Consider the following 10,605-nt stretch of genomic DNA (forward strand, 5'->3'; position numbering starts at 1 on the left):
GGGGATCCGTAAAATAGTCCCCGTAGGTGTACCATTTTTGCAGGATTATCACTTGGACACCGAGGATTTCTGATGCATGTACAATTCAGGTATATACTGATGACGCACAGGGATATAAGAGATGCATTTACAATACTGGTAATGTATTGATGATCTACAAAATATGTATGTAAGCATCATTTTGATTACCGGCAGAAACATAGCAACGTTCTAACCATCATTTAGATTCCCGGCAGATTCCTGACAAAGTGGAAAACGTCTTCCAAGTTGCACCAAACAAACCACAAATACATTTTTCCGGCATATGCCAAATATGGGAAGCAGAAACAAATTGAGTCATAGTTTATGCTACATAGGAGAAGCTTATTAACAACTCAAAAAAGGACTTATTAGCAATCTTGCGTTCCATAAGTCAATAACTAGCCACAAAATAAGTAACATGACAACACTGCATATCCTCTGGTGCCATGCATAGAAACATCGTCCATATTGCAGAAATGAACACCACGAATCAAGCTTTTGGGATAAGTTGGATGTGAAAACCACCAGGAAATTGTAGTCCAGGAGAAAGCACCATGGTTCCTCCCTTGATCACATTCCATCTGCGCTAGGCAGAAGTTTAAAGTTTAGTTTGTCAGGATTTATGTACAATGTTGTAAAAAAAGTATGCATAATCCTACGACTCAAAAGAGCTCACAATTCTTTTATTTACAGTCTCATGTTTTGCATTGAAGCTATATCATATGCTATTTTCCTTTCTTCTACTGAGCACATGTACACCGACCCTCAAATCGCCCGCATACGTCCGACCGTGCTGTCCGGACCACGGAAGCCATCCAATGCGGGCATCTAATGTCGGTCAGTGGCGCTGTCCGGGCGTACTTTCTCCCGCAAACCAGATATAAACGTGGAGCGAGGGGGGGTATGGGCATCCGGACAGCAACCACGCGCTGATTCATACCACCCTGCCCCACCCAAACCCCCTCATCCCTCGCTCGCGCGTGTTCTCGCTCGGTGCCAGCGGTCTGCATTCATGCCGATGTAGAGTGGGCTGCTCCATATTGAAGACAGCTCAGGGCAGACGCGACCTCTCACCGCCTCCGCCATTGAAGCGACGCGCCGGCCGGGGGCGCCGCCTGCTGCACGCCCGGCTGAAAACACCTCGTTGCCGCATTCAAACGCCTCTATTAAACCCACATGAAAGCCGAGAAACCTACTTCGGCCACACATCTGTTCACAAGCAGGCTGACATTAAACACAACGTCGGACAAGCTCCTCCCGTCCACCTGCTATTTAAAGGAGGCCAAATGTCGGGCAAGAATCGCACCACTCCGCCGCTCCCCATCTCCTTCTTTCACCATTTCCTCCACCCTTTTGATGGCATCCGACGAAAAGGAAGAGCAGTTCTCCAGCATAAAAGTCTGCTGAGAGGCCCGCGGAGGCTATAGGATACGAGCGACGCAGCTTGCTGCTCCACCTTCCTCGCCTAGTCCAATGGAGCAAGTGCCGCCCCAAGCCGGTGCGTGCTTCAGCAACTCGCCGCTCCAAGCCGGCACATGGGGCGAGGGGGAGCACGTCAACACGGGCATCGTCGCTTCCGTGGACGACATCGCGTCGTACCGCCGTCAATGCGCGCGTAACCGTGCCCTGCTGGCAGAGAAAGAAGCCGGCTGCGCGAAGATCGACGAATCGGCGGCCAGCGCGTCCACCGCCAACATCGAGGGAAAAGTAGAACACGGGAGGCTGACGCCGCTTGGGTCCCAGTAAGGCCATCGTCGGTGCATCACTGGCTTGTACAGCCGATGACATGTCCGGATCTTTATGTCAAACCATCCTCGGCCCCCGTCTGGGCTCCACCGAAATGGAGGAGCCCCCCTTCCCTCCTGCTGAATCACCCTCTTTGCTACTCTGATGAGTGGCACAACTAGACATAGGGAAGATACGGTGGAAAAATATATCTCCGGGGCTCCGGGCAGTCCAGCGAGTGGGCTGCCAGACATGGGAAATACAAAGGGATCCGTCGCAGCCGGCTGTAGACTAATCCGTGTCATGGGAGTGGAGTTCAGCGCGCAATCGTGTATGTGCACATAGTTTTATCTTTTTAGTTAAAATATGTCCAAAATGTAACCATTTTTGTCATGTTTGTATAAAATCCGTCATGTCTATATGAAATCCGGCTGTGTTTGCATAAATTTCATCTGGTTGATTCATAAAGTGTCTGAAATGTATGCAGGCATCGTTGGATGGCGGCTTCCCGCATCTAATACCACAAGAGAATCAAGCACTATATACATGTTTTGCAATTTTTGGTTTGTTTCCTTTGAAAAATGTTAAATTTAGTCACGTCTTGCACAACATAATGTAGCACTGAAGTTTTTTAACGATTTTCCTTTTGTTGTACACCATATCTATTTTCTTGAAGGTACTACAAGGGATCTTTTTTTTGTGTATGTGTGACTAAATGAACTTTATTGGTTACTCCATAGGATTACAATCATGCTAAAGCACTTCAGCAAGGAGGGGGGAACATAGTTCAGCCATAAACACCTACGTCTAGCCTCACTAGCTCGCTTTGCACAGCAATGAGCTGCCGTGTTAGCGTCCCTGCCTATACAGCACAATTTGAACAAGGAGTAGTTCGCACTCAACTCCTTAACCTCATTCAAGATCCCACCGATCTCCGACCTATGGAACTCGTTAGAGTCCCACATTCTAACCACCTGTTGGACATCAGTTTCGATGTGGACCGATGACTAGAAAGACATTTGTTTCAGGAGACAGGAGAGTACGATCGGACAATTTTACTTATAGAGGTGTCTTTTTTATGCTAAAGGAAATATATAAGTACGCTGGTAGCACCCTCGCTCCAATATATGTTTGTTGCTAGAGTAATAATTATTTATCAAAATACTTCAAATACAAGAAATATAACTTTACCTGTATTTAGTAACTAAGCAATGAAGGAAGATAGCCACCTGTAGCTTGGCAAAGTCTGAACCAACACATAACCGCAGCCCGCCTCCAAAAGCCATGAATTCCTTGGAGGCACCACTAACTGGTTCAGCAGTACCCTGTACACGCAGGTTGTAACTAGGTTTCAGGGAGATAAGTACTATGTTTGTGCAACAATTAATATTACTCCCTTGCATTAAAATATAGCTAGATCCCTTAGCCTCTTCGGCGACTTGAAAAATCATAGGGGTAAAATGAATGAACATGTTAATTAACTTTTGATTCTTCTATATTTTTCTTTAAAAGAAAACATTGTACATCACTACTACCTGCGTAAATAAATTGTCTTTAATAATTCAAACTTCACTAGTTAGGATGCTACCCATCATGCATGAGCTACTTTCCGTTTTTCTATGGAAGCTCTTGAGCTATAATTTTCTCCATTCATGACATGAATTTAAACGTATTAATATAGAAAAAACAAGGATACAATACAGTATCATGTATTCTGGAAGCCTTTTCTATCCATCGGCCTGTTTTAGCCCTTTTACAAAAAGGAGGATAAGCCCATGCACACAACCACCTTTAGTTTATTATTCAATAGTTTGACAAAATTAATATATGGATCAACCCAAAGCCACCTTCGTGACGATCTATGTCGCTACACCTGTTAGTTTGATGATGTGCCTTGACCTTGCACCGACGCACAACATTTAATTTGTGGCCTCACCAAGCTGGCACCAACCAATCTAGCAGACTCTCACCATGCAATGCATCCGCATGCTCCGGAATCCGCCACCGTCATCTTCCGCCTTCCCAACTTCAGAAGAGATCAACGCATTGACCTTTTCAGGCCTAACTACCGTAGACGCCACCACGATGCATGTCAACGTTACCACTCTACACGCGTCCATCAACATGCGTCCGACATCGAGACCCCGTTGCGCCATGCTGCCGACACCCATCATCGCCAACGCGGCAGATGCCACATCGCACCACCTCCAGATCCAAATTGCCGCCAACACCAACCCAACGGTTTCCACCAGCCAACTATCTCACAAGGTTGCGCCGTCAAGAAGGTTACGACGACGATGGCGCCATCGCCGCCCACCTCAATTAGGGCTTTCACCCGAGAGACACACGACATCGTGGAGGTAGAAGCAGAACTAACAAACATCTCCATGGAGAAAAAATGGCATCCTCGGGCATCGCCGTCATCGCATCAGACCACGCCTCAACGCCCAGGACCCCTGCCGAACCAGAGTCACCACCACAATGGCACAAAGAGCAGCCGCCGGGGCATCACCCAGTGGATGGGGACAGGTGCGTGACGCCCTCACGAGATTTCCCACTACCACCTTCCTAGGAACCAGCTTCACCGGTGTGCTCCTCCGACGGCGGCAAGACAAGATGAGGACAGGAGGGAGGGTAGTGGCAGCGCTGGCGGTGTTCCCCCGTGTCGCCCGAGAGAGGGGGTGCCAGGGTCGGGCTATTCTCTATTCACGAGATTTAACCTAAAATCTTCTTCGGCTCTTTACTCATTAAAATATGTGCATATGTTATTTTGCTTTAAATTTCACATACCTTCCACCTCCATGGATTGAATGCATTGGGATCCTGGTAAATTGTAGGATCCAGATGAACAGTAGAAGGGTTAATCATGATCTTTGATCCTTTTGGTATAATGTAACCTGCACAGATCACGACTAATCCCATATAGTTAACTTGCCCCAACTATAATTGTGTCCATGTATATGACAGGTTAGTCCTACATGACCACTTGGGATGCGTGTTGTTAGCTATCTCAAAAACAATGAACAAAAGGTTAGTCCTACATGTATCGTGTTCCTTACAACAAACTTTACCTTTTACATGAACATCCTCTGTAGCTTTTCTAAACATTATCGGAGCGATGTTAATCAGCCTTAATGCTTCGTGTATGACCTAGAAATCAACAATGGAGAAGATAAATGCACATTGTAGAGGTGGATGCTTTTGACAATAATCATGAACCAATTTAGAAGTTTGCATGGTCGATGGATGGTGTAAGCGAGACATACATGAGACGTAAATTTCATGGACTTGTATTCCTCCCATGTGATTTCGGAGTCAGGGTCAACCCTTCTTTTCCGGATGTTCTCGTGCTCCTCCTGGAACCATCACACAGATTGATTGGGTAACATGTTCAACATGATTATAACTTATCCAACTATACATAAACTTCTAGTATTATATGTTGTTCAATTATTACAGACTAAAGTGCTATTTATAAGTTCATGTGTGGTAGGCAGGTGAGAGTGTACTCCGAAAGGAAGGATTTTTTAGATTGAAAATCAGAACACTGAAGTCCACTTTCTTAGCCTTTTCTTCACTTACTGTAAGTTCTTGTAGGGCTTTCGGATTGTCTGTTAGGAGTTTGACTGTGGCAGTTATCGCGGATGACGTGGTCTCAAAGCCGGCGAAGAGCAGCAAGAAGAGCAAATCCAACGCAATTTTCTCATTCATTAAATGCTTCTCCTCTTTCAAATCATCGATCAGTAGATCAAGAAAGTCGACACTCTCCCGATGTGACGCCCTCATCCTCTCATCTAGCATCTTCCTCAAAATCTTCATGACATACTTTCGTCCCTGACAATGAAATTGATATATATGCATAGTGTGAAACTAAAACATGCATTATACTTATATATAGGATGTATACATATAGAGACATGATTACATGCTCCTAAGAGTTTTTACTTGCATCCCTCATATACCACATAGGCGAATACTCTAAATTATTCTTCATTAGTTATTACTACAGACCCTGAAGAGATAATAATAATAATAAATAATAATAATAAACAATAATAATTTGAATCCATATATTGCAAAAAATCTTAGGACCTGGTGATCTTTTTTCATACTACTTGTGTAGAAGTATCTTAGAATAATCTGTAAGATATACAAAGACAGCTAAGGATGCATATTAGATCATTTTAATTAAGAGATTTGTTAATCGCAAGAATACATATAATAAGTACTACTACTATACTCTAATTAAATGATTGGTCCGAGGGTTGTGACGGGGAATACCCAACCGGGTAGGCCGAAAATATATTTTAGAGCATATGCACCCAGGCCCTCTCTATCTAGCCATCCATCTTTTGCTTTAAGATTCGTGCAAATATATTTCTCTTTTTTGTTTCTCCCACATAGAATATATCTTGAAGTTCAAACCTATGCGGCGTGACAAAGCTTTCTGCGTAGAATCTAGGATAAATCGTACAGATTTTTTTGTCAAACATAAATATACAAAATACGTTTTGTTTGATTAAAAAATCATATTTTTAATATTTATGTCGGACAAAAAATTCTGAAAGATTTATCCTAGATTCTAGTTAGAAAGATTTGCCATCCTGCATAGGTTTGAACTTTAAGATATGTTCTATGTGGGAAAAGCAAAAAAGAGAAAATTTCATATAGAAACTTAGTTGTGTCGCACGGATCTTAAAGCAATATTGAAGAGTTAGGATAGAAGGGCCTGGGTGCATATGCTCTAAAAATCCACGTCCCCGGGTAGGCCAATAAGATGTAGAGAAACCAGCAGGTCCTGAAGGACCTGGACTGGACGAGGTCCCTGAAGAACCTGGCCTGCTATAGGACCCAGCCAGACCCGGCCTGGGAAGGATCCGGCCTGAAGAAAGACCCGACCTGGGAAGGACCCGGTCTGCTACATGGACCCCGCCTGAAGAAAGACCCAGCCTGCTACAGGACACGGCCTGAAGGACCTGAACCTAGGCGAGGTTCTGTGAAAAAGGAGTCCAAATACAAGACGGAGACCCCCACCTTAGAAGACAGTACACAAAGGACCCCTAGAGGACTTAGGGTAGGACTCTGATTGCGGGTAGAACCTGGAATTAATCTCTTGTAACCCAGGGACCCGGCTATTATATAAAGGGGGTTCCTGGGTCGTTCAAATAGACAAGATTTTTGAGCTCTCTCGATAGAGGTAGAAAGAATAGCACCCTTGTAATCGAGACCAACATATCCAATAAGAAATCTAGCAGGAGTAGGTTTTACCCTTAGTAGAGGGGTTAAACCTGGGTAAACTCGTGTCTGTCATTTCCAATCAACCCCATCCAAGGCTTCACCTCGCAGCTATGGCCTCACAACTAAGTTCTCCTATGAGGACACTTGCCATGTTAATCCCACGACAAGGTTGCCCCCTCACTCTGCATTCCTTCTTCCTTCAAAGAATTTGCTATTGTATACTTGTCAATTACCTGCATACATTTGTAGAATGCTGTGCCAGGGATGTAGAGTGGAAATGCTAGCATTCCCTGAAAGAATGCATCGTATTGCTTCCAGAGATTCCCATCTGAGTTTGAGGAGTCATAGCTAATTAACCTCTTTGATGTGATGCTGAATATCATCTACGATAAGAAATTCTTGCATTACAGAGAGAAGTCAGACGACAAGGTGCTCAAAACTTGGATTTAATTTGCTTATCTTTATCACAACATGATTATTTTAAGAAGAAGCTAACAGTGACATACACTTGCAGTTGCCTCCTTCAGTTCAATGTTGGGTTGATTGAGCCACGAGAGCAGGCTGGTCTGGACCATTCGCTGAGCATCATGGAGCATGACTAGCCTGAGATTTTCAGGGCCGAACAGCCTAAGGACTAGACTCCTCATGTGCCTGTGGAAGGACCCAAGTTTTGAGATGATGCTGTCGGCTCCAAAGATTCTCATGACCGACTCCGGGTACCAGATTTGGAATAGCTTCTCCTCTCGCTGGAAAACCAAGTTGTTCAGCTCTTTGTCCATGGAAACTATGAGGTCTTCACCAAACAAACTTGTCCTAAAAATTGGACCATACCTGAAATTTGAACCATTCGTTAATTTCATTCTAACTAGTACATGGGATGCATTCATGCAGATATCACCATCATTGATTGCGATATCTTAAAATTTAAAATGATTTATCTTAAAAACAACTAATCTTCACTGTTAAGTTCGTCTTATAAGACGAGCATCGAAGAAAGTTTCCATTTTGTTATGTTTGGATGGATATATTTTGTTGCATCCAAAATTCTCCCAATACTGTAAAAAAAATTGTGCTGTCAAACGTAACCTAATTCTTTCATGGGTATGCAGTTTTTTCTACAAGAGTTTTACACGTTAAACTGTTATTCCTTTACAATCTTCTTTTTATCTACTATATCCTCCATCCCCTAATATAAGACGTTATTATAGGAAAATGCACATGATCTCATGGGTGCTCCACACGCCTATAAGAATATTAAACATAAAAATACCAAAAAAACATCTGAAATTTGGGAATATCAAACATGGTTTCTTAATCTACTCCAGTGTGAAATTTCGTGAAAAATACTAGGAAACATATCTGTGGGAAGGAAATACTATCCACAACAAAATCCATCCAAACAATTTTTTTCTATACATAGGAACTTTTTGTCTTTTTGCCACGAATATGTTTCCTGTTATTTTTTCAAGAAATTTCACATGGGAGTAGATGGAAAATCCAGGTTTGATATCCCCAAATATTAGATTTCTTTTCAAACTTCTCGGTATTTTTTTGAATTTAATGTTTGCATAGGGGTGTGGAGCACCCGGACGCTACAAATTCGCTTCCGTGATTATATGCATAATGTCTTATATTATGGAACGGGGGGAGTATTTGTTAGGCTATTTTAAAACATACGAAATCTTCTATTGTATTATCTATCTCTTATATACTAAAAGTAATTTACGGTCTCATAAAAAAATATGCTAGAAAATCCCACAAAAATTAGAAACATCAGACCTTTGATTCTAATAGATTGTTTTTTAGGATAATTCCCAGCCAATAGATTTCATTAATGCAATCCCATCAAAATGTATGACTTGATAAGATCTTGGTGGGTGTCCCCATAAGAGATGCTTTGTCGTATGGGTAAAGTGTGTGACCTCTACCAAGTTAAAACATTTGAGTAGTCGTGTCCTCCATCATGGACGAGTTGGGATAAGTCACACTATTTGGTCCTTGCCAAACTTGGAGGTAAAATCGTAAATAAAAAAAATCATGCAAATTAAATCAAGAAGAGGTAATATCACTTGCAGTCATAAAACTTGCATGGGATGTTCACTTTGGTGCTAAAAATTTAAAAATACGGCTTTGTGATCATCTAACTTGTTGTGTTATCGAAATATGGTGCTTTCTACTGTATCTGGTGTACTACCTGTCTGTGTGGCATGACAGCATGGGAGTGGCCCACATGTTAGTGGCCGGAGTACATTTTTTCAGATAACTTTTTTTAAGTACGCAGAGACCCAGGTGAGACCCATCGTCAGTGAACAGTATATAAAACAAAATTAGGAGGTGGCAGGATTGGCACGCGCACGCTGTAACCACTACGCTGAATGACATATAATGATTCTGAAGGATAACTAATTTTATATTCCTTCGATTGTAATACGTGGGCCTGTAAGCGCAAATGAACCATGATCAGTGCAGCCTTTGAATTTTGTTCTATGTAAATTATGATCGCCGTAGTAAAAATAATGTTTAAAATCCACGTGTTATAAATATTGTAAATACAAACGAAATAAATTTCTTTCAAAACTGTTCATGTATTATTTTGAAAATATTTATATATCTAAAGCAATATATTTATGAATTATAAAATGTTTGTATAATTGTAAATAATACAAATACCTGTAAAATTACAATTCAAATATAACATTTTAATTGTACAAACATTTCGATAATTATAGGCACATGTGTATAGTTCCATGTTCATATGAATATTCATAATTTAAAATTTAAACTAGTGATATGAATATTCAGACATTTCTAGTATAATACACATGTTTATATTTAAATTTTTATTCATGAAGCATCATTTGTATGTATATATTTTTAACACAAACATATTTGAACATAATTTTATTACTTACGTTTTAAGAATATCTGAAAAATATCTTAAAGGTTTTTTTATTACTTACGTTTTACTAAATATTTTTAAATAGTACTCCAGCTTATTTTCAAATGGCTCATTTTTTCTAGGGGAATGTGGATAACCATCATAGATATCATTTAGCTAACTTGGTATGGTTACTAGAAAAAATGAGTTTGAAGGTGTAGGGATCCCTAACTTAAGGGATTTCAACATGGCTCTATTGGCTTCCTGGAGCAAGAGGTTTTTTGATAACAATGATAGTGACTGGAAGAATCTGATCACATATAAATATGATATTGAATCTCCCAACATCCTCTGGTCCAAATGTGGGGTTTGATCCACATTCTAGAGGAGTGCCACTTGGGCCTTTTCAGCTGCCAGAGTCTTTTATAAGTGGCAACTGGGAAATGGGGAGAGAATTAGCATCTGGAATGACACTTTGGTAGGGGATTGTTCCCTCAAAACTCAATTCTGGGACATTTTCATCATTTGTAATCAAACTGAGTGCTTTGTGGCACAAGTCTGGGATGGGGTCCAACTTAAGCTAACATTTCGCAGATGTATGGATATGATAGGTTTTGAGAGATGGAACCAATTAGTATAAATGGTTAGAAAAACTCAGTTACGGAATGAGAATGACACCCCCATTTGGTCTTTAGAGACTAACGGGGTGTACTCAGTCAAGTCTCTTTATAAGCAGATCAATT

General features: G+C 41.4%; 1 protein-coding gene across 1 annotated transcript in view; it reads right to left on the reverse strand.

Moving 5' to 3' along the window:
- Positions 1-274: 274 nt before the first annotated feature.
- LOC119326292 (cytochrome P450 87A3-like) overlaps positions 275-10,605 on the reverse strand; it is a 39,868-nt gene continuing 29,537 nt past the window's right edge. Inside the window, exons 2-9 of the mRNA XM_037599971.1 lie at positions 7,491-7,815; positions 7,218-7,367; positions 5,329-5,580; positions 5,013-5,102; positions 4,818-4,896; positions 4,537-4,643; positions 2,938-3,071; positions 275-602 (exon numbers count right to left, since the gene is read on the reverse strand). Coding sequence (XP_037455868.1) covers positions 512-602; positions 2,938-3,071; positions 4,537-4,643; positions 4,818-4,896; positions 5,013-5,102; positions 5,329-5,580; positions 7,218-7,367; positions 7,491-7,815 — 1,228 coding nt within the window. The 3' untranslated portion in view covers positions 275-511. The remainder of the gene's footprint in view (positions 603-2,937; positions 3,072-4,536; positions 4,644-4,817; positions 4,897-5,012; positions 5,103-5,328; positions 5,581-7,217; positions 7,368-7,490; positions 7,816-10,605) is intronic.

The sequence above is a fragment of the Triticum dicoccoides genome, chromosome 6B (genome assembly GCF_002162155.2).
Source record: "Triticum dicoccoides isolate Atlit2015 ecotype Zavitan chromosome 6B, WEW_v2.0, whole genome shotgun sequence".
Lineage (NCBI taxonomy): Eukaryota > Viridiplantae > Streptophyta > Magnoliopsida > Poales > Poaceae > Triticum > Triticum dicoccoides.